The sequence below is a fragment of the Chiloscyllium punctatum genome, chromosome 5 (assembly GCF_047496795.1).
Source record: "Chiloscyllium punctatum isolate Juve2018m chromosome 5, sChiPun1.3, whole genome shotgun sequence".
Lineage (NCBI taxonomy): Eukaryota > Metazoa > Chordata > Chondrichthyes > Orectolobiformes > Hemiscylliidae > Chiloscyllium > Chiloscyllium punctatum.
In genome coordinates this window covers 6,808,647-6,833,768 of record NC_092743.1, presented here as the reverse complement: position 1 = coordinate 6,833,768, position 25,122 = coordinate 6,808,647, and the positions used below count along the sequence as shown (strand labels likewise).

Sequence of the window (25,122 nt, the reverse complement as noted above, 5' to 3'; positions counted from 1 at the left end):
AACTGCTGTGCTCTTCCAGCACCACTAATCCAGAACCAGTCGAATTCATGTTGCTTGTCATCTGAGTGTGTGGCTACGAAGGATAACCGGTCGTGTCGTTTCATGGCTAGTTGGTGTTCATGGATGCGGATCGTTAGCTGTCTTCCTGTTTGTCCTATGTAGTGTTTTGTGATGGTGTCCCTGGTATCATACTACCAGCAGTCAAAGGCAGAATGACGGTCATCCTGGACAAAGCAGAGTACATCCAAAAAGCACAACAACTACTTGCAGATGCCAACACCTACCTAAAGAGGGAGTTTGACCCCACCCCACAGCTCACCAATAGGATAAACAACACACTGAGGAATCTACAAAAAAACGGACAGATAACCAGGTTTGACCTACAGAGAATAAAACCTGAAAGCAACAACACCCCCAGATTCTATGGACTACCTAAAGTACACAAACCAGACATCCTACTCAGACCCATAGTACCACTACCAGGGACACCATCACACAAACTGGCTAAAGAGCTACAGCAGAAACTGAAACACCTGATCAGCAGATCCAGACACTCTATACAATCAACACAGGAATTCTTGGACATCATCAGAAATATACACATAGACAAGGAAGAAACTATGGTCTCATTCAATGTAACGGCACTGTTCACCTCTATCGACAAAACCCTAGCCAGAGAAACAATAGCCAACCTGCTGGACATACAGAACAGACAACAGGACATTGAACCTATCAACAAAGACGGCATACTTAAACTACTGGACCTGTGCCTCACAACACACTTCACATTCAACAACCAAATCTATGAACAAATCAACGGCTCACCCATCTGTGGACTCATAGCAGAAGCGATAATGCAAAGATTAGAACAAACAGTCCTACCGCAAATTCAACCCAAACTCTGGGTCAGATATGTGGATGACACCTTTGTAATCATTAAAAACACAGAAATAGAGAACACACACCGGATCATCAACGCCACACTCACAGGAATCCGATTCACTAGAGAGGAAGAAAAGGACAACCAACTCCCATTCCTAGACGTGATGGTACAGAGAACACCGAACGGAGAATTCACCACAAAGGTTTACAGGAAAGCCCCACACACAGACCAAGTCCTAAACTATGAAAGCAACCACCCCAACACACACAAAAGAAGTTTCTTCAAGACACTATTCAAAAGGGCCACAACACACTGCAGTACACCAGAACTGCAAAAAGAGGAAGAAGAACAGCTATACAAATGTATTCGCCAAAAACGGATACCCCCGCAATTTCATCAACAGATGCCTAAGGGAAAGGCAACGGAACAAGGACATGCCGCAACCCAAAGGACTAGCCACACTACCATACATCAGGAGCATTTCCGAACTGACAGCCAGACTACTGCGACCACTAGGACTCATAACAACACACAAACCAACAGCCACTCTCAGACAACAACTCACCAGAACAAAGGACCCGATACCCAGCATGAGCAAAACCAATGTAGTGTACAAAATCCCATGCAAGGACTGTACAAAACACTATATCGGACAAACAGGAAGACAGCTAACGATCCGCATCCATGAACACCAACTAGCCACGAAACGACACGACCAATTATCCTTAGTAGCCACACATGCAGATGACAAGCAACATGAGTTCGACTGGGACAACACTACTATTATAGGACAAGCCAAACAGAGAACAGCCAGGGAATTCCTAGAGGCATGGCACTCATCCACAGATTCAATCAATAAGCACATCGATCTGGACCCAATATACCGACCACTGCAGCGGACAGCTGGAACTGATAACTGGAAGCGGCAGATTCAAACCACTATAAATGCTGGAGGAAAGATCACAGAAGCGCTTCACAGGAGGCTCCCAAGCACTGAGGATGTCACCTAGACAGGGGACGAAACGTCTGCAACACAAATTCCCAGCTCGGCGAACAGAACCACAACAACAGAGGTTTACAAAATTATGAGGGGCATGGATAGGGTAAATAGACAAAGTCTTTTCCCTAGGGTCGGGGAGTCCAGAACTAGAGGGTATAGGTTTAGAGTGAGAGGGAAAAGATATAAAAGAGACCTATGGGGCAACTTTTTCATGCAGAGGGTGGTACGTGTATGGAATGAGCTGCCAGAGGAAGTGATGGAGGCTGGTACAATTACAACATTTAAGAGGCATTTGGATGGGTATATCAATAGGAAGTGTTTGGAGGGATATGGGCCGGGTGCTGGCAAGTGGGGTTAGATTGGGTTGGGATATTTGGTTGGCATGGACAGTTTGGACCGAAGGGTCTGTTTCCATGCTGTACATCTCGATGACTCTTAAACACTGCTATTGTATCCACCACCACCTCTGGCAGTGCCTTCTGGGCACACACCGCCCTCTGTGTTTTAAAAAAAAAAATTTGTCTCTCGCATCTCCTTTAAACTTTCCCCCTTCCACCTTAAAGCTGTGTCCCTTAGTCATTGACATTTCTACCCTGGGAAGAAGACTACCCGTTCTATCCTTGTCTCATAATTTTGTAAACTTCTGTCAGGTTACCCCTCATTGTTCAACAATCAAGTGAAAGCAAGTCAAGTTTGCTAAATCCCTCCTTATAGCTGATACCAGGATGTTGTCTGGCGTGGAGAATAAACTATTCCTGTTCCCTCTCCAAAGCTTCCATATCCTTCTGGTCATGTGACAACCAGAATTGTATGCAATATTCCAAATGATGGCCAGCTAAACTTCTATACAGCAGGAGCTTGGCTTGCTAGTTTTTTTTTACTCTTTTCCCAGATCAATACGCTGTCTTGACCACTTTATCCAGTTGTGTTGCCACTTACAGGGAAGCTGTGGACCTCTGTACCGTGATCCCTATGTATGTTGATGCTACTAACGATTCTGCCATCTACTGTATACTCCCCTCCTGCATTCGACCTTCCAAAATGCATCCCCTCACATTTGTCTTGTTTAAGTTCCATCTGCCGTATTTCCGCCCAAGTCTCCAGCTTATTTATATCCTGCAGTATCCTCTGGAGTTCCTCCTCACTTATCAGCAGCTCACCCAGTCTGTGGGTCACCCACAAACCTACTGACCAGGCCACCTGGATCCTCTTCCAAATCATTTATAGATATTACAAACAACAGGGGTCCTAGAACTGATCCCTGCGGCACACCACTGGTCACGGATCTCCAGTCAGAAAAACACCCTTCCATCACTGCTCTCTGGCTTCGATGACTGGACCAGTTTTGTATTCAGGCAGGCAGAAGTGGGTACTGCAGATGCTGGAGATTAGAGTCCAGATTAGAGTGGTGCTGGAAAAGCACAGCACATCAGGCAGCATTGTATTCATTTTACCACAGGTCCCACGTGAGGTCATCATCTGTATCAGCCTGCCATGAGAAACCTTGTCAAACACCTTGTTCAAGTCTGTGTAGACAATATCTATCGCCTTTGGGAGTAACAAATCATCTTTGTTACATCCTCAAATAAACCCAATCAAGATTTGGGGATGCCGGTGTTGGACTGGGGTGTACAAAGTTAAAAATCACACAACCCCAGGTTATAGTTCAACAGGTTTATTTGGAAGCACTAGCTTTCGGAGTGACGCTCCTTCATCAGGTGGTTTTGAAAACCTCAGTCAAATCATCCCTCAGCCTTCCTCTTCAAGGTCTTTGCGGAAGGCGGAAAGGGGTGGGGAGGGAGACCCCACCCCTCCAACCGTAACAAGGACAGAACGCCCCTAGTGCTCACCTTCCACCCTACCAACCTTCGCATAAACCAAATCATCCGCCGACATTTCCGCCACCTCCAAAAAGACCCCACCACCAGAGATATATTTCCCTCCCCACCCCTTTCCGCCTTCCGCAAAGACCGTTCCCTCTGTGACTACCTGGTCAGGTCCACACCCCCCCTACGACCCACCCTCCCATTCTGGCACTTTCCCCTGCCACCGCAGGAACTGTAAAACCTGTGCCCACACCTCCTCCCTCACCTCTATCCAAGGCCCTAAAGGAGCCTTCCACATCCATCAAAGTTTCACCTGCACATCCACTAATATCATTTATTGTATTCGTTGCTCCCGATGTGGTCTCCTCTACATTGGGGAGACTGGGCGCCTCCTAGCAGAGCGCTTTAGGGAATCTCTGAGACACCCGCACCAATCAACCAAACTGCCCCGTGGCCCAACATTTCAACTCCCCCTCCCACTCTGCCGAGAACATGGAGGTCCTGGGCCTCCTTCACCGCCGCTCCCTCACCACCAGATGCCTGGAGGAAGAACGCCTCATCTTCCGCCTCGGAACACTTCAACCCCAGGGCATCAATGTGGACTTCAACAGCTTCCTCATTTCCCCTTCCCCCACCTCATCCTAGTTTCAAACTTCCAGCTCAGCACTGTCTCCTTGACTTGTCCGACCTGCCTATCTCCTTTTCCACCTATCCACTCCACCCTCTCCTCCTTGACCTATCACCTTCATCTCCTCCCCCACTCACCCATTGTACTCTATGCTACTCTCTCCCCACCCCCACCCTCCTCTAGCTTATCTCTCCACGCTTCAGGCTCACTGCCTTTATTCCTGATGAAGGGCTTTTGCCCGAAACGTCGATTTCGCTGCTCGTTGGATGCTGCCTGAACTGCTGTGCTCTTCCAGCACCACTAATCCAGTATTTGGTTTTCAGCATCTGCAGTCATTGATTTTACCTATGTTCACCGCCTTCCTACAGCCCAGAACCGTACACAAAGGTCATGGTTTACACATTATTTTTGCAAAAGTAGACTCCAGTGGTGCTGCACAGAGCTGTGTGCTGGGTCCCTTGCTGCTTGTGTTGTAGATTCATGATGTAAATGCAGGAGGGAATTTTGCAGCAATTGACTGGGTAGTTAACAGTTGTCACTGACTGCAGGATGCCAATGTTGGATCTTTGTTTAAGCAGGGCAGCAGGGAAATCTGGGGTACAGGAACTACTGGAGGAGATTTTCAGGGACAGGCCTTACTCCCATTTGGAAAAATATGGACTTATCAGCGATAGGAAGCATGGCTTCGTGTGTGGGAGGACGAGTCTCTCAAACTTGATTGAGTTTACAAAGTTAAAAATCGCACAACACCAGGTTATACTCCAACGGGTTTACTTGGAAGCACTAGCTTTCGGAGCGCTGCTCCTTCATCAGGTGGTTGTGCTTGTGGTTCTCCATGGTCTGTGGAGCTCTCTTACCCAGAGTGCAATTGAGGGAGGGTCACTGAGGTCATTGGCTCACGATGAAGTCAGAGGCTGATGGGACGGACCATAAATCATGACCATAAATGTGCTGTCACAGGTACCTGCAGTTGGCAGTCATCTTCGGCTGGATTTAATCTCTGAGGGGGTGAATCTGTGGAATTGTTTACAATAGAGACCTATCAAGGCTGGGTCATTGGCTATATTTAAGGCTGAGAGAGATTTTTAATCAGGAAGGAGACTCGAGGGTTCTGGGGAAAAGGCAGGAATGTGGAGTTGAGGATTATCAGATCAGCCATTGAACGATGGAACAGATTCGATGGGCTGAATGGCCTTCTGGCTGCTACATCTTCTGCTCATTGGTTTAAAACCAAAAGCAATGAGGTCATTGCCCACACATGATTTGGAGATCACCTGATGAAGGAGCGTCGCTCCGAAAGCTAATGTGCTTCCAATTAAACCTATTGGACTATAACCTGGTGTTGTGTGATTTTTAACATTGCCCACACAGTAAGTGGTCAGGATCTGGCACACTGAGTCTGAGAGTGTGGTGGAGTTAGGGTCAGTCAGTGAGTTGGCTAATTAGCTGAGGAGGAAGAATAGAGTGAGGGGCTACAGGGGTTACAAGGACTGGCATTTAGCGAGTAGCTCCTTCAGCGAGCTGGTGAAATCTTCACTCCTCAAGTGCTGTAATCGTTGTTTGTGAAGGAGTGGGTTTGGGAAAGCTGGGTTTGAAGGTCATACCCTTGGATAACTCCCGCGTCCGAGTGCGGATTGGTTTAGGCCGTTGGGGTGTCTGACATGTCGGTTGGTGGGCTGATTCTCGATTCTGTTTGCAGGTTCTTCCCAACCTCCTCCGAACCAGTATCCAAACTATCCACAAGGCCAGGGTCAGCAGTATGGGGGCTACAGGACCCCCCAACCTGGACCACCCCAGCAACAGCAGAGGCCTTATGGGTATGACCAGGTATGGGATGTACGGCGTGTTTATTGCCAATGGTTTTACCCTCAGGAACCGAATCCAGCGGACTGAGACATCAGCCTGCCCTTAATGTGCGAATGAGGAGGATTTTCAAACAATCCAAGGAGGTTTGAGGGTTCCAGTTAACACACACAATTCAAAAAAACCAAGCACGTTAACTGAACATCACCCAAATGGCTGAGGGGGGGCAGGGGAGGAGAGAGGAGGAGTGCTGAACTGAATGAATATGTTGTGGATGCTGGAAATTCAGTACAAACACAGAGCACTACAAATGCTGGAGATGTCTGGTGGGATCTGTGGAGAGAGAAACCCATGTTAATGTTTCAAATCTGTGTCTTTTCATCAGAGACTGGTTAGAGGTGAATTTGGGGGTGGGGGGGGGGTAGGAGAACAAAAGGGGAGAGAGGCGGTGAGGACTAAATTGAGAAAGGTACAAGGGCAAAGAGCAGCACAGTGGCTCAGTGGTTAGCACTGCTGCCTCACTGCGCCAGGGACCCAGGTTCAATTCCAGCCTTGGGCGACTGACTGTGTGGAGTTTACACATTCTCCCTGTGAGTTTCCTCCGGGTGTGCAGGTTTCCTCCCACAGTCCAAAGATGTGTAGGTTAGGGTGGCTTGGCCATGGGAGATTGCTCCATAGTGTACAGGCTGGGTTGGCTAATTGTGGCCAATATGGGGTTACAGGGATGGGGGCGGAATGCTCCTCAGAGGGTCGGTGCAGACCGGAAGGGCCAAATAGCCTTTATCTGCACTGTAGGTGTTTTGTGATTGATGAAGGAACAAGCAAGCGAACAAAGCTGCCTGGAGGAGTGGTGAAAGGCAAGGTAGCAGCTGGCTGAGCAAGTGATGAAAGGATAGAGAAAGGAAAATGAGAAATGGGGGAGGGGGATGAGAAAAAGGCCCGTGAAACAACGTTCATGTTAGACTGTGCCTGGAGAGACTGGGAGCTGTTCTGAGCACCACGCCTTTAGCTGTATATACTGGGCATTATATGATATCTGTGTACATTTGTGTGTGTGTATGTATGTATAATGTATGTATATATAGAAATGAGTAACCATAACGTGATTAAAAATTTGCATATGTTTAAAAGTGAGGCAGTTCAAGCTGAAGCAAGGATGTCGTAAATTGACAAAGGGAAATTATGAAGGTATTTGGCCCCAAGTGGCTAAAGTGGGTTAGGAAATACATGAAAAGGAATATGCAATGGATAGTCTTTAAAGAATTATCACATGGATTATAGCAACTATACATTCCATCAAGGTGCAAAATCTCAAATGCATAGTCAACCAGGAATGAATAATGAGCTTAAGGATTGTATGAGGCAGAGAGAAACAGCTTACCAAAAGGGCAAACAGCAATCTGAGAATTGGGAACACAGCTAAACAGGAGCACAAAACTGATAGGAAAGAAGAATAGAGTATGAATACAATTTCAGGAAAAAAAAACATACAAATAGACTGAAAAGCCTTTGACTGAATCATTAATGGGTGTTTGGCCAAGAATAATATGGATCCCTACAAAGCAGAGTCACTGGGAATGGAGAAATGGCAGAGAAGCTGAATGATTACTTTGTGTCTGTTTTCAATGAGGAAAATACAAGAGATCTCAAAAATCGCTAATACAACAAATCTCCCAAAATTAAAGATCCAAGTGACCAGAATGAGGAGTTGAAGTAGATTAGAATCAGTAAAAATAATTGTCCTGAAGAAATTACTGGGGCTGTAAGCTAATCACTCCCTCGGACTTGATGGTCTGCATTCCAGAGTATGAAAGGAGTTGGCTACAGAGATAGTTGATGCATTGTGATTATCTCCCAAAATCTGGTCAGCTCTGGAATACTTCCTGTGGTTCAGAGCAAGAAAATGTCACCCCCGCGATTGAGAAAGATTTCTCCTCCTGCTTCTATCATAAAGGACTTGAGAAATGGACACTTGAATATAAATGAATCAAATGATAATGTAGATTTGCAAATGGAAAATTGTGTTTGACAAATTAATTGGAGGTTCGGCGGATGTTACAATTTTGATGAAGGGTTGTCAGTGGATGTTCTTTTAGGATTGGCACAGTGGCTAGCACTTCTGCTTCACAGGGCCAGGGACCCGGGTTCATTCCAGCCTCAGGTGACTGTCTGTGTGCAGTTTGAACTTTCTCCCAGTGTCTGTGTGGGTTTCCTCCGGGTGCTCTAGTTTCTTCCCACAGTCCAAAAATGTGCAGGTTAGGTGAATTTGCTGTGCTAAATTGCCCAGTGTTCAGGGATGTGTAGATTAGGTGCATGAGTCAGGGGTAAATATGGGAGGGGAATGGGTTCTGAATGGGATACTCTTTGGTCAGTGTGGACTTGTTGGGCTGAAGGGCCTGTTTCGACACTGTAGCGATTCTAATTCTGAATTTACTTTTAATGTGGTCCCCCACAGAAGGTTGGTTAGCACAATCAAATCACGTAGTACAGGAGGGAATGTACTGGCATGGATTAATGATTGGCTGACAGACAGGAAATGGGGAATAGAAAAGAATGGGTCATTCTGACCTTGACAGACTGTGACAAGTGGGGTACCACAAGGAGCAGTACTTGGGCCCCAAATCTTCACAATATGGACACGGGGCCAAATGTCTTTGTCAACGAATCACTAACTAATGGGTGGAGCATGTTATTAGGAAGGCTATTGGAATGTTAGCCTTTATTCCAGAGGATTTGAGTACAGGAGCAGTGAACTCTTGCTTCAATTGTATAGGAGCTTGGTTAGACCCACACCTGGGGTACTGTGTGCAGGTTTGGTCTCCTTATCTCAGGAAGGATGTTATTGCCCAATGGTTTCCCAGACTTGTTCCTGGGATGGTGGGACTGAACTATGGAGAGAGGTTTGGAAAAATTGGAACTGTATTTGCTCTAGTTTTGAAAAATGAGAGGCGATCTTGTAGAAAGTTAGAAAATACTGAAAGGATAGATGCAGCTAAAATGTTTCTCTGAGTCTAGAAATAGAGGCCAACATTTAAAAATAAGTCAGATGCAATCTTTGTCCTAGAGGAGACTCTCTTTCCACTCAGCGGGTTAAAGTACCTTTGAAATTCTCTCGCCTAGCGGGATGTGGGAGCTCAGTCATTACGTGTATTTATAGTAAAGATTGATGGATTTTGCATTATCATTGGTATACAGAATTATGGAAAGTGGCTTAAACATGTTAATGTGTTTCTCTTAACAATCAGCCATGTCTGTGCTGAATGACAGAGCAGACTTAATGGGCTGAATGGCCTCCTCCTATTTTTGAAATTACATTTGAACACGCAGGGTAGGAGAAGCTTCTAATTCTCTCCTGCAAATGCTAATTGATTTGTTAATTTTTAAATTGGAGCTTAAGTGTTGTTTGGTTTTAAAAAAAAGGTTATTAAGCTATATGGAGTTCGGTCTCTGATCAGCCATGATCTCATTGGATGGTGAAACAGACTTGAGGGATCCCATGGCTAAACTGGGATCTGATCCAGGATTGTAACACTGGGGGCGGGGGGTGTGAGACACCTCCTAGCAGTGGGCAATGGGAACTGTTGAGTGGCTGATCTAAAACATGACTGGTCAAATTGCCTCCATTTTTGTCCTGTATCTGTGTGATATGGTTTAACTGCACAAGAATTTCAACATGTACTAGGAATTGAATTTAATTAACCCTCCAAGTAGCACGTTAGATTGTGGTGTTGCCTCTGGCTTACACCCTGCCAAGGAATGAGTTACTATCCAATGGTCATGCCATATCTATAGCCTGAAGTGAACTTTTCTGCATTATATCTGAAGCAATGGCAGGTCAATTTCAGAACCACCGCTCCCCCCCCACCCCACCCCACTAACTCGTTGAGTTAATGTTTGCGTGAATTTGGAGGAAGAGTGGAGGAAATGTGACTTGTTGCCTTGAACTTTTAAAGACGGGCTGATTGACCTGGCCCTAGTGCTGTTTAAGTTGTATTTTTTTCACGGCGTTGTTCCAACTGGACACATCAGACAAGAATCTCCAGTCGATCTGCAGGAAGAAACTACCTTCTGTGTGGATACGTACAAGATTCAGTAGAATTCATAAACTCCGACCCGCAGAGAATGGAAAGTAACCAATAAGGAACAGTCCCTATGTCCTGCGCTATCAGCTTGCTGTTGGAATCTTAGTTTCCTCTTACCTTAGCACCCTCTGCTTGCAGATGAGAATCACTTCTCTTTCCCCTCCATTTGTATTCTTGGGAAAGGAATTGCGCTCAGTCGGCCTTGAGCCCCTACTCTTCACGTGGAGAGCAGAAATCCTGCAAGTCACAAGCGCCGAGGGGGGAGGGGAGGGCGGGGGTGTGCTGGGCAAAAGACACACCTTGAGTTTTGTTTTGATGAAGCTTTAAGTCCCGAACTCCCTTTGAAGATTTCTCGGTCATCGGGTTACGGAGTCTTCGCAGATGTATGCAAACAGGAGCTCCGGCAGCTGAAAGACAGAAGGTTCTGGAAACTGTTAACGAAGCTGGAGCAGTGGAAGGGTGGGCAGAGTCTCCAGCTGACCCCTCTGTAGCTTATGGAGCTGGGAAGGAGGAGGGCATAAGGGGCACTGACCCCACTGAAGAGGTGAAAAGAAACCATTTATAGTCAAAGACCTCCTTAAAACTTCACAGGTAAATGTCGATCATTCTTTTATCTTCGTGCCAGTGGTAATGCTCATCCAGTTGCTTTGTGGAATGGAATTTGGATAAAGTATGTCTTTCTAAAAGATGATGTTGTGTTGCTGTCTGCATGTGTACAAATTCAGTGGGGTTTCCAGTCAAACTCGGTTTGAAGTTTTGGGACTCTTGTGTCTCCACAGAACTTGCAATGAATCGTCTGCGGAGCTTGGGAAGAATGTGGCCGCTCACCCAGAAAGTTTTTAGTTTCCACGCTTGGCCCCCAGTCAGCCACAGGAGGAGGAAGAATGCAAAACGGAACACAAGCTCACACCGGTCGCAAAGACACAGCCAAGGACAGGGGGGAGGGATATTGATGACTTTTGGATGCTGCATGCAATGGGAGGAGCATTGCTCATCCTGTGGTTGCCACATGACCCAGACTGTTGGTGACCAGATTGACGAGACCGTTGGTAACCAGGTTAAGCAGACCAGTGCTCCTCTCACCCTCCCCGTACCCCACTGTGTCCAGCTATTTCTGACCATCATACACCCCATCGTCACTTCACTGTGCCTCTTGGGTCTATCCAACTTCACAAATGATTTGATGCAAGACTTGACCAAACGCTGTCTTCTGTTTTTTTGATATGGAACAGGCTTGTTGGAGATCCCAGACTTCGATCTGATTGTGCACCGATCTTTTTGTGACAGACCTCCGCTGTGCATAGGACTCAGCAGATAGCACCTCCTCCAGCACAATCTGATCTCTCATCTTGTATTCCTAGGCCCCAGACTCTGCAATATCCCTTTCTCCATAGTTCTTGATGTCCTCACTAGCCTGGTTCATCCTCTCTCAAGATCACACCGAGATTGTGTGTTTGTTTGTTTTTTTTAAAATTGAAGATACTGAGAAACCGGGATATTGAAGAATTGTCCGTAAACGACATGAAATAGTTTTTTCTGCTTTTTTTTTGTATTGATTTGCTACACTATGCAGGAGAGAGAAAGTGAGCAAGGCTTTTGCTTGAAGTGCAAGTATTTCTGGAGACTGGACATTAGGCTCACACACAGCTTTCCGAAACAATATTGATAAAACCCATTCCCAGCGTCAAGTTAAATAACTCAAGGTGGGGGTGGCGAGTATTAAATATGGTGACTCTCAATGTCCAAAGGTTAACACTTGATTTACGCCAAATGTTATTTTCTCTCAAAATTGTTCAAGTATTTTTTCTGACCATCTTGCAGGTTCCTCTTTCTGGTTTTTAATGAAGAGCAGTTGCTCAAATTGTTCATTCCATTAGGGTTTAATTCGAGGTAACCTGCCACCCTTGCAATGGGCCTCAACTGAATAGTTTTTTTATACTTTAGAATGAGTGAAGTGGCTGTTTTTGACAGGCAGACTCGATGGGCTGAAGGGTCTTTGTTTGCGCTGTAGCTCTCTAAGACACTGCCCCATGCTTCCACCTCACGAAGTGAGTTCACATGGTGACCACTGTTTGTGTGGCACCGAACTTCCCGTAATCCCTGTCCCTCTGCACCCAGCGCACATTCCACACGTTGCCAACACCATCCTTTTTATTTTTGAAAGAGACCCTAACTGAGTCAACACACCAGATTCGGAGCAAAGGAGTATTTCAGCCAAGTAGTATTGTTCAGAGAGAGTTTTAATTTGCCCCGTCAGGGTTATTGCATTGTGGCTGTGTTACAGCATGAGGAATGTAGAGGCTGATTATGCTAATTCAGAAGCATGGGTGTAGCAGCTGAGGAGTTTCAGTTCAATGGATTAATTTGGGAGGAAAAAAAACCTAGTCTCAGCATAGACGGCCATGTAACCATCGTCATAAAATCCCATCAGGTTCATTCATGTCCTGTAGAGAGGGAAATCTGCCATACTTACCTGATCTGGTCACATGTGACTCCAGACCCACAGCAATGTGTTTGACTCTTAACTACCCTCTAGGAAATTAGGGATGGGCATAAAAATGCTGGGACTGGCCAGAGACACCCACATCCTGTGATGGGGATGGGTAACAATTGTGAGTGGATTTATTAAGAAGCCATATTCCACGTATTGGTAATATCACATTGCTTTGTTAATCTTTCATCACACTCTCAGTTTCTGGCTTTGTTCGTGAAGCTAAACAACTCTCTGTTATTAAAGAGGGGGTCGAAGTTAACTGTGTAATTTGTCAGCAAAACATGAGATGATTATTTTTATTTGCTAGGAAATCTCTCACTCTCCCTCTCTCCCTCACGCGCGCTCTCACTCTCTCTCTCTCTCTCTCTCTCTCTCTCTCTCTCGTGCTCTCTCTCACTCTCTCATAACTAATCTTATTCTTTATGATAGAAGGTAACCCTGTCTCTGCTTTTTATAACTTGTGTATACGCTCCACTGATCTGAACACCTTGCTGTCTCCTGCTCTACCTTACCCTAGGATGGTCCCAACCCCTCTCTCTCATACACACGCACACGCATGCACATATACACACACGCACACACACACACACACTTGCTGGAGATGGTCGCTAATTGTATAATTAGGTCCAAGTGCAAATAGTATTAATTGTAGCTCAATCAGATAAGCTGCATAAATTATTTGAGTGCACCTTGCTGACATCTCTTTTGATGTAACCTTTTACCTTTGGTAACTTGTGCTGTAGTAAGTCATTTTCCTGCTGTCCTGTACCTGGAAGGAATGTCCAGGGATCTGTTGAATAATAGGTATCAGTGCAGCCAGAAGCAGTTTCTGAAACTGGCTGATCTTCACTTGTCCTTGTCCTTGTGCAACAGCCAAATTCGAAAGTTACCGTTGTCAAGCTCTGTGACCTAGTGTCAAAGTGGTTGAGCTTGGAAGAATGGTTTCCAGAGCCACCCGCCCCCCCAGAAAGATCAAGGGCTGTTCCAAAGCTAATCACGTTATACGAGGAAATAGATGCAATCCAAGCAATGTTGGCACGGATGATTGTGTGTTCCTGGCTATTTCTTTTGCAATGTTGCTGTCCGGTCATTTATTTTGCAATATCTGCGTGTGGCATTGCAGTCAGAAACTGATGAAAAACAGACGTTTTCACGGGCAGTGTCTGTAGAATGGCAGAAAATGGAGGGTTTTCATTAAAACAAAAACGTGCAGCTATTGCTTGCTGAGGGACGTTATTGTGGAGAATTTGTTACTTGATCATTAGTGTTGAATATCACTCTGTTACATCCCCTCACTCTATAGAATGTGCGTTAGAAGTTAAATTTAAGTTTGTATGGTCAATGTGTTCAACCATTATACCGTGTGTTCTCCATTTGGGGCAGTGTTAACATGTAATGTGTTGAATTTTTATAAACATATCTTGAATATTCATAGTGTCTGTTGTGCAGTATCCATATTAGAGGATTTTCCTCCATTCTCGCATCAACTGGAATATTCGCTCAGTGTAGAACTGAGCAAAACTGTTTCACTTCTGCTGAATGACCTGGCCTGAGATTATTCTGGGCTATGGGGTCTGGTATCATAAGATTGTAAGAAATCAGTTGCATGTGAAAGGTCACATGATGCTGTTTCAGAGAAGGTGGTCCCCTGGTGGCCTGGCTGATGCTTATCCTTCAGGAGAAGGTAATGTCGCTGGAGTTGTAATCCAGAATGCCAGGCTAATTTTCAGGGGATGTCAGTTCAAATCCCACCCCCTGCTATGACTTGAATTAAGAAGTCTGTAACTAAGAGCCAGCTCACTGGTGTCGGTTGCTTATAAAATCCCATCTGGTTCGCTAATAGGGAAGAAAATCTGCCATCCTGACCTGGTCTGGCCTGCCAGTGACTCCAGATCCACAACAACGTGTTAATTACCCTCTGGCAATTAGTGATGGGCAATAAATGCTGGCCTGGCCAACAGCACCCTCATCCCATGAACAAATAGGACTTGGAAGCAGCAGGAGGCCATTCAGCCCATTGATTCTGCTGCACCATTTACTGAGATCATGGCTGACCTGATAATCATGGACTCCACTCTCCTGCCTTAGAGCAGTAGGCTAAAGTTCAATGTTAGTGAACTATTAATCCTGAGCTATTGATAACTCCATTGGAGGATGGTATAGGTGTAGTTATATCTCTTTTAGGACTCTTCAGAAAGCTTTTATGTAAGGCACAGAAAGAGGTCAGATAGCTCTTCAGGTCCATGCTGGTGTTGCTGTTCTATGTGACTCCATTCCCCTCCCCCACCCCCATCTCCATATCCTTCCGTTTCTCTCTCCTGTTTATCCACCCACCTGGCCCCATATTTGTGATTGGGTTGCAGTCTTCTCTGTGGTCTGTCACTCACTCTCTCTCTGTCTGTCACTCACTCTCTCTCTCTCTCTCTCTCTCTCTCTCTCTCTCTCTCTCTCTCTCCTGGAAGGTAGCAGGTTCCCCCTTCTCACCGTTTCTAAACTCAGTCTTTCCCCAGTTAGGTGAATTAATGAGTGTGCCTGGTACCAGTCCCCCACCTGCCCAGGGGAAACAACCTGTCCATGTCATCTAAAGGACAGAACTCTAGCTTGTTCCATCCTCCTGCTCTGTTAGATTCTCTCGTTCAGCTGAACATACTCACTTTCGTTAAAAATTGCACAACACCAGGTTATGGTCCAACAGGTCTATTTGGGAGCACTAGGTTTTGGAGCGCTGCTCCATCATCAGGTGGTTGTGTATCATCATGAAGGAGCAGCGCTCCGAAAGCTAGAGCTTCCAAATAAACCTGTCGGACTATAACCTGCTCTTGTGTAACATTTAACTTTGTCCACCCCAGTCCAACATTGGCATCTCCACATCAGTTTACTCACTTTAGCTTTAATATAATTTTAATATAATATTTAATGGATGGAAGAATAATGAACTTGCATTTCTGTAGCATCTTTGGGGGGTGGGTGTGGCAGGGCAACGTTTTCACGCAGAGGGTGGTGTGTGTGTGTGGAATGAGCCAAGTGCTAGCAAACGGGACTAGATTATTTTAGGATATCTGATCGGCATGGACAAGTTGGACCAACTGGTCTGTTTCTGTACTGTACATGTCTGTGCCTCTAGACTCTAATTTGTTTGAGATGGGATTGTAACTTTCAAAGGTGTTGTAACAAATTGCACATAATTTTCAAAATTGCGCAGATATAATTTGGTGATGGTCCACTTTTGAACATTCTACTCAACCCATATTTTGTTCTGTCTTGGTCCTGGTAGAAGCTCAATGATCTGAGCTGTTAACTTTTGCTTCTGTCTCCACAGTTCCTGCCAGACCTGCTGAAGGTCTTCAGCAGTTTGTATTTCTTTACTCTCTGGTTAAATACTTCAAGGGGAAAATTAGCAGGGCTATAAGAGAGGGAGGGCTTGATTGTGAAAGGGATTAAGTGGGCACCTCTTTCAAAGGTCCAGCACAAGGGTGATGGACCAGATGGCCTGTGGTTTTAGACTTCGTTTTTATTGTCACCTGTACTCAAGTACAGGAGTACAGTGGAAAATGTATAATGTCACCACACAAGGCACCTAGATACAAAGTAGTAAGAGAAACAAGAGTTAAAAAGTTAAGCATTACTTCATAGAATAAGTAGAAAAATAAAGAAATAAGCTAATAGTTAACATCAGTCTTTTTTATTTAAACTAAGGAAATAAAGGAATAAGCTGTAAGATTCTACAGTTCGAGTGGTAATGTAAAGGCTTCTCACAGATAACAATGAGTCCGTAGTAGCCTGATCTTTTGTGGGGGAGTGAGAGCTTGATCCAGTGGCGCTTGGGGTGTCTTAGAGTCACCATCGTCCAGGATTGGTGCAGCCTCTTACCAAGGTACAAGTGACTTGTGCAGGATTTGAGGGTTCGATCTGATGATGAACAATAGGGCTATTGTCCAGAGGAGGGCAGGGTGCAATGGGGAGTTGGAGAGACCGTTGCAGGAGGGCTTGGGGAGGAAGATGGAGATTTCCAGATGGAGGTGTGAAGGAGACTGTAAGAGGTAATGAATTCTTTGCAATTGAATGTAGAATGTCTGATGTAGGGGTCCATAGATATACTTGGGAAGAATGTAGCGGATCCAAATGTAACCAGCGCTGTCAATTGTTAAATTTCAGTCTGAGGTTGAGTAAAGGAGATTGGAACTTTTTGTTAAATATGCTAACTTTTTATGCATTAGGTGTAACCTCCCCAGCCTGTAGAAGAGTGATGGCTTTTCTCATGTTGAAGTGTTTGTCAATTATATTGAAGGAAGAAAAAAATTCTTTTAACATACGCTTGTTGTCTTTACCGAATTAAATACTGTGTCTTGAAAGTTAATACAAATCCTTAGTGTATTGTTGCTGTATGTCAGCATTACCTAATAGGGGAGTTCAGTGAGAACAAATTAAATAACTGCCTAAAACCAGACAAAGCATCTGCTCCGAAAATCCCAGAAGAGTCCTCTAAAGAAAAATGAGCTAATGGCTGATAAAATCCCATCTGGTTCACTAAAGTCCTTTAGAGGAAGGAACTCTGCCATCCTTTCTTGGCCTGGCCAGGCCAGTGTGTTTCTCCAGACACACAGCAATGTAAATGACTCAAAAATACCCTCTGGGCAATTAGGGATGGACCAGCATGTATTGTCCAATCAGTGGTGCCCAAATCCTGTGTAATGTTGAAATGGATTAGGATGTAGAAAAGTCAAATCAAGACGATTGGAGGTGGGGTGACTGTGGAGAATTTTTTTTAAAAACTTGCGTTTCTATAGCACCTTACAGGACGTTGTTTTACAGCATTGAAACACTTGTAATTTCTATGCTATAAGATGCATACACAGCAGTCAGTTAGTGCTCAGGAAGCTCCCACGGGCATCAATGTGATTTAAATTTTTTTTTGTGGGATGTGGATGTCGCTGGCTGGGCCCAGCGTTTATTGCCCATCCCTAGTTGCCCCTTGAGAAGGTGGGGGTGAGCTGCCTTCTTGAATCGCTGTAGTCCATGTGCTGTAGGTAGACCCACAATGCCCTTAGGGAGGGAGTTCTGAGATTTTGACCCAGTGATGCTGAAGGAACAGCAATATATTTCCAAATTATGATGGTGATTGGCTTGGAGGGGAACTTGCAGGGGGTGATGTTCCCATGTACCTGCTGCCCTTGTCCTTCTAAATGGAAGTGGGCAGGTGTTTGGTAGGTGCTTTCTGAGGATGTTTGGTGAATTTCTGCCATGCATTTTGTAGATGGTACACACTGCTGTGACTGAGTGTCGGTGGTGGAGGGGGTGAGTGCTTGTGGATAATGATCTGATTATTTCTGTTGCTGGTGTTGGATGTCGGATAGATATTGATCAGGGACCTGCTGCTCTTCCTGATAATGTCCATGGGCTGTTTTCCAGTCGCTTGAGAGAGCAGACAGGGGAGCTGGGCCGGAGGTGTTGCCTGAAGAACAGTACCTCCTGACTCCCTCAGTATCTGGGAAGATTGCCTCCTGGATCAAGGGGAGGTCATGGCCTAGTGAAATTACCAATGCGCTATTAACCTGGAGGGCCTGGGTTCAAATCCAGCCATGCCAGATGATGGAATTTGAATTTACAAAAAATCTGGAATTAAGGGTCTGGTGACCATGAAACTCTTTTTGATTGTTGTTAAAGTTCACTAATGTCCTTTAGGGAAGGAAACTGCCATCCTTACTGGATCTGGCCTACATGTAGCTGCAACCCATATGTGTTTGACTCTCATCTGCCCTCTGGGATGGGCAATAAGTGCAAGCCTAGCCAGTGATGCTCCCATTCTGTGAGTTAACATATAAACAATGTCTGGCATGAGCTGTGAGTAGTAGAAGAGTCACTATTCTCTCTGGGGGAGAGCAATGGGTTCATGTGGCACTGGTTCGGCACCAACTGGAATGTTGAGTTCTAGACCTCCTTCAGTGAAGGCACTGGCAAGGATGCAACAAAATTAAAGACCATAAGGAAAATAAACAGTATTAGGCCCTTTGGTCCCTTGAGCCTGATCCTGATCCTGGCTGATCCGAATTCCTCACACCTGCTCTCCTCTCGGTTCTCCAACTGATCAAGAATCCATCCATATTCACGAGATTGGCCCCAGGGCCAGGGATAGTTCTGAGTAGACAGACTGGAGAAGTTGACATTGAGTTCTCTGGAGAGTAGGTTGAGAGGAGATTTGGGATCAAGATGTTTCAGGAGAAACTGTTACTATCCATGAAAGACTCAAGGAGCAGAAGGCACTGGCTTAAGGTAATTTGCAAAAGATAGAGTGATGGTTTAGGAAGAAACTGATTCACATGGTTTGGGTCTGGAATGCGCTGTCTGCAAATGTGGTGGAGTCTGGTTCAATCGAGGCTCTTGAAAGGGATTTGAAATATTTAGACAATACAGGGTTCTGGAGAGAAAGGAGATTGTGACCCAAGTACATTGTTTGTTCAGAGGACTAGTACCGTCGTGATGGGTTAAAAGGCCTTCACTTGCAGTGTAACCATTCTTTGGAGAGTGAAGTACAGTGGATACCAGAGATACACGAGGCCTGGTAGCATCTGCTGAGAGACTGAGTCAACAATTCAGAGTGATGACTGTGAGTGACGGGGAATGTGGGTGCCAACATGCCTATGTTCCTCTGCTGTCATGATTCCCAATCAGTTCCCAGGGTTTGGTCAGAGTGAGGCCATTTCACTGCTGGCAGGGAGTGGGAAAGGGAAGGATGGAGAAACCTGGGTTTGGATCCACTGGAACAATTCCTGGGCATATTTTAGTGGCTGGGCGATAGTCATTCACCATCTTCTCAGGGAAAAGGTAAACTGTACATTTACCTCTACTTTCTTAGATAAATAAATTGTTGAGAAATGTCCTTGTTGAATAAATTCCAACTGGAATTGAAGTTAAAATTCACTTCTGTTTCAGTGCATGTTGTACCTTCAAGGTAAAAAGCACGCTCTTCCAACTTTTATAGTGGTCTCACCAGCAAAGTCAGCATTTGTTGAATTCCTACAGTGCAGATAGAGGCCATCTGACCCATCGAGTCTCCAAACAGTGTCCCACCCTATCCCTGTAACGCCTGCACACTATAAACGTAATTTCCCATGGTTAACCCACCCTAACCTGGACATCTATGGACTGTGGGAGGAAACTGGAGCACCCAGAGGAAACCCACACAGACACTGGGAGAATGTGTAAACTCCACACCGATAGTTGTCTGAGGCTGGAATCGAACCTGGGTCCCTGGCGCTATGAGGCAGCAGTGCTAACCACTGTGCCACCCTCTATCCTTGCACCTTTCTCAAAAACATTCTCGTCCTCCACCCAATCTCTCCCTTTCTGTTCTCTTCCCCACCTGCGCCAACCACGTTTAAACACAGTTCATCTCCAACTTGTCTCCACTCTGATGAAAAGACACGGATTTGAAACATTAACACAAGCTTCTTTCTCCACAGATCCCACCAGGCATCTCCAGCATTTGTAGTGCTCTCTGTCTTTGTCTTTGTATTGAATTTCCCGCATCCACAGTATTTCCATTCAGTTCAGCACTCCTCCTTCTGCCTTGGCCATTTTGATGGTATTTCGGAAATGTGCTTGGTTTTTTAAAATTAAATATTTTGAGTTATGCCCTCAATGACTCTGAGGACAGTTAGCAGCTTTCAGAACAGAATTGTTACTATGCAGAAGGAGACTATTTGGCCCATTTTGTCTGTGCTGACTCTTTTGAACACAATCTTTTATTTTTTTACAAGCTTTTTTAAAATTTCACCATTTGCCACAGTGAGCCCCAGTCCCAGAACCCGGATCTGCCATCTGCGATTATCTTGAAGCGTCAAAGACGGTATCAGACTTATAGGAAATCCTTCTAATCGTGCAAAGACAGAAGATTGGACAATTTATGGAAACCAGTAAAAATTACTGGAAGATTAATAATGAGTGAAAAATTGGAGTATGTGAGAAAGTTATCCAAAACTTTAAAAGTTTCTTCAAAATTTTTAAGAAAGGAAGAAGTTAACAATGTGTTGCTCCTATAGAACCTGATTTGGGGAATTAGTAATGGAGGTGGCAGATGAATTAAACAAATGTTTTACCTTATCCTTCATTAAAGAAGATGCAAGTAACATCCAGGAAATGGCTGTAAGTCAACAATTGGGAGGGAGGGAGGGAGGGGGAACCAGAAAATCATAATCTTCTGGGAAGTAATAGAGCAAAACATTTGAAAAGCAAGTTGACAGGTACTAAAGGATTTCTTCCTAAGGTCTTAAAGGATATAACTGGTTTGATAGTTAATGGGTTGGTTTTAATTTTCCAGAACTCATTATATTCGGGAACTCATTGTATTCATTTAGGTTGAAAAACAGCAAATGTAACTCCTTTATTCAGAAAGGAGGGGGAATCAAAAAACAGGAAACTACAAACCAGTTAGCTTAATATCTGTCATAGGGAAAATATTCAAAGTTCTTACATAACGATCCTTTAACAGGCCACTGAGATAAGTTAGAGGTCGGCAAGCAGAGCCAACATGTTTTTACCAAAGGTAGATCTTTGAAGATTTACCTTATGCTGTAGATACAAAGAACATTACATCACAGGAACAGCCACTTTGGCCCTCCAAGCCTGTGCTGACACATTTTGCCCTTCCATACTAGAACTGTCTTCATTTACAGCATCTGTATCCCTCTATTCCCTTCCTATTCATGTATCCATCCAGGTGTTTCTTGAATGCTGCTACTGTGTCTGCTTCCACCACCTCCTCTGGCAACATGTTCCAGGCACTCACCACCCGCTGTGTAAAAATCTTGCCTCACACCTCTTTTAAACTCTCCCCTCCTGCACCTTGAATCTGTATCCCCTAGTAAATGACCCTTCCACTCTGGGGATAAAGCCTCACAATTCCCACTTTATCCATGCCATTCACAATCTTTTAAACTTCTATCAGGTCGCGCCCCAGCCTCCTGTGTTCCAGTGAAAATAAACCCAGTCTATCCAACCTTTCATCATAGCTAAGTTCCCCCATCCCAGGCAACATCCCTGCAAACCTTTTCTGTACCCTCTGCAAAGCATCCACATCCTTCTGGTAGGGTGGTGACCCGAACTGTGCACAATGTTCCAAGTGTGGCCTAACTAAAATTCTATAAAGCTGCAGCATAAATTGTCTATCCTTCTAATCAATGACCCTTCCAATGAAGGTAAGCATGTCATAGGCCTTTTTTACTACTATATCTACCTGCACTGCCACCTTTAGTGATCTGTGGGCCTGCACACCCAGATCCCTCTGCATATCATTACTCCTAAGGGTTGTGCCATTCACTGTATAATTTCCACCTGTACTTGACCTTACATTTATCTGAATTAAACTCCATCTGCCATTTTTCTGCCCATGTCTCCAACTGATCTATATCTTGCTGTATCTTCTGACAATCCTGCTCGCTAACTGCAACTCCACCAAACTTTGTACCACCTGCAAACTTACTCATTAGACCAGCCACTATTTCCTCCTAATCACTTGTGTGGACCATGAACAACAGGGGTCCATTAGTCACAACCCTCCCTTCGGAAAAGCATCCTTCCCCCACTAGCCTCTGTCTCCTATGACTAAGCCAGTTCTGTATCCCTCTTGACAGCGAACCCCTGATATTATGTGACCTCACCTTTTGTACCAGTCTGCCATGAGGGACCATGTCAAAGGCTTTTACTGAAGTCCATGTAGACAACATCAACCGCTTTTACCTCATCAATCATCTTCGTCACCTCCTGAAAAAATTATGGGGGATACGCCGAAATGTAAAGTTGAGGTTAAAGAATGATAGTAATTTGGGATGTTTTGATTATATTGAGGCACTATATCAATGAAAGCTTGCTATTGCAATAGTGAAGAGGTCACCTGCTGTCATTGAAACTGTACGTGAACAAGGTGGTGCTGTAATGATGACATCACATGGGCCAGAAACCCAAACTGATAACTTCATACACAGGTTCAAATCCCACTACAACAGAAGATGAAATTTTAATTCAACTTTGGGGCAGCTGTGATGCAGTGGTAGTGTCCCTACCTCTGAACCAGGAGGCCCAGGTTAAAGTTCCACCTGCCCAAGAGGGGTGTAATATCACTGAATCGGTTGATTAGGATAAAACAAATGTAACAGTATCGGTACTGACAGCACTAGCGTTGTCTGTTTAGGGTGTAGGTTTGCTCGCTGAGCTGTATGTTTGATATCCAGACATTTCATTACCTGGCCAGGTAAGATCATCAGTGAAGCTTGGAGGTCGCCACTGATGATGATACCTGGCCAGGTAATGAAAGGTCTAGATATCAAACCTACAGCTCAGCGAGCAAACCTACACCCTAAACCTCAACCTGAGCTACAAACCTTGCAAAAATTGTCTGTTTATGATACCTGCATCTCTCACTATTGACAGTATTTTCCCACCTGTCTCATTTCTCTCTATTTTTGGCTTTCCCTCCAGGCCCAGTATGGGAATTACCAGCAGTGAGTCAGTCGTATCGTTTTTTTCCAGTCGCCTGACGTTCTGATAAGGGCCTTGTTTTTTAACCCTCTGCACTGTGGGTGTCTAACCGCCACCAGCAATTCATCAAAGTTTCACCCTCCTTGTGTCCAGGATAAACATTTTGACGTCTGAGTAGCTGATGCCATTGCCTCTGAGGTTGGGCAGTACCCAGTCTAATACCTAGTGGCTAATTGCAGGCCATCGCTGTGTGACATCATCTCTAAGACGTGAAGGCTCTGTCTTAACGGTTCTTCAGCAGTGACGTTAACACAGAAAATTGAGAAAGAGGACCCCTCTCTTTCCCCCCTTCCCCCACCACCACCACCCTGCATCTCCCCTCCCACCAAGCCCCCCACCTTGCTAAATTTGACCACCAGCACTCATCCGGTCAATGGGATCTTGTGTTAAATTTTGAGATACCCTGCTTTGGTCATCTGAGATAGAGAGAGGGGACACATAGAGGCTTCACCATCTGCTTTTCCAAGACCCTGATCATCTCTGTAAATTAACCACACTGTGCCATATTTGTTTCTCACACTGACTTTACTTAAGCAGAATTAACATTTGTTACGAGCAGGATTTATTTTTTAAAAAGTGGAAGAGCAGATTTTCCTTGAGTGGGGGAAAAACGTGATGCATCTGATTTTCAGGAAAGAAACTCTATTCTAAATGAAAATAGACTGAGGAGAGAAGCTGTCGGCCAATTCGATTGAATTGTGGGTGACTAATATTTAAAATCTGCTCGGATTACATGTAAACCAGTAAACAAGCTCAAACTTTGTGAAATCTCCTCCCAGGAGGAAATTTCGAGGAATAATTCCACCAGGGTCAATCGTTGTTGCACAAACTTGTTTTAACGTAAAATGATGACAATTTTGTATTGTTACGTATTGAACAATAGACTAGAAGAATTTGTTACGCTTCTGATTTTTAACTTGATTGTTTTAAAGAGTGGGGTTTTGCTTTGAGTAGTAATTGACTCTTATTTGTCCCAAACACACCCTCCTTTAAGCATCTCCGACTCCCCTCCCCACGCCAAACCGAGCCCTTTCTGTTTTTAAAGACGTATTTCGGAGGGTAGGTGGTTATTTCTGGACATTTGGTTAACCTGACCATTGTGTGTACAGATTTGGCAAAGGAACCCAAACAGTATTATTATTCACATCTGTACTTGTCAACCATTTGTACGTTCTGTGACAGACCCCTCCGCACAGTATTTTGTTGATATTTGAAATATGTGCGTCACTGGATCATTACTAAAAGGCAAATAAATTATTGTGATTTCACAAGCTGCTCTATGTCATTTGTGTTTTATTTCCCTGTGATTAATTGCACAAGTATTTTACTGTCTGAACGTGGAGTAGGAAAGAGGTCTCGGATGACCCAAGTTTGTTCAATGTGGCAACGTGTGAAATTAATACCCAGGGCTGTGTCATTTCTTTGATTTAAATGTCTTTGATTTCAGTGGCGCTAAATGTTCTTGGGATGAACAAGGGCAGCAGATAACATGGGAGCACCATCTCCTGCAAGTTCCCCTCTAAGACGCTCACCATACTGACTTGGAAATATACACTTTTTAAAAATTAATTCATTGGATGTGAGTGTTGCTGCCCAGGCTAGCATTTATTACCCACAGAACCTTGATGTGGAGGTGCTGGTGTTGGATTGGGGTAAACAAATTCAGAAATCACACAACACCAGGTTATAGTCCAACAGGTCTATTTGAAATCACAAGCTTTTGGAGCGCTACTTCTTCACCTGACAAAGGGACAGTGCCCTGAAAACTGGTGATTTCAAAGAAATTTAGAATACATCAAATGAGATGCCATTATTTAAAAAGGGAGGTAGACAAAGATGGGGAATTATAGACCGGTGAGCTTAACCTCTGTAG

At 44.6% G+C, this 25,122-nt stretch overlaps 1 protein-coding gene across 6 annotated transcripts in view; it reads left to right on the top strand.

The window, feature by feature from the left end:
* ss18 (SS18 subunit of BAF chromatin remodeling complex) overlaps window positions 1-24,520 on the top strand; it is a 78,164-nt gene extending 53,644 nt beyond the window's left edge. For 5 of the 6 annotated variants that reach the window (XM_072569714.1, XM_072569712.1, XM_072569708.1 and 2 more), the window contains 2 exons: window positions 6,037-6,164; window positions 23,190-24,520. In XM_072569714.1, coding sequence (XP_072425815.1) covers window positions 6,037-6,164; window positions 23,190-23,216 — 155 coding nt within the window. In that variant the 3' untranslated portion in view covers window positions 23,217-24,520. Of the gene's footprint in view, window positions 1-6,036; window positions 6,165-11,001; window positions 14,149-23,189 lie in introns of those variants that run through there. The other variant, XM_072569711.1, reaches the window with a different exon arrangement.
* Window positions 24,521-25,122: the final 602 nt, after the last annotated feature.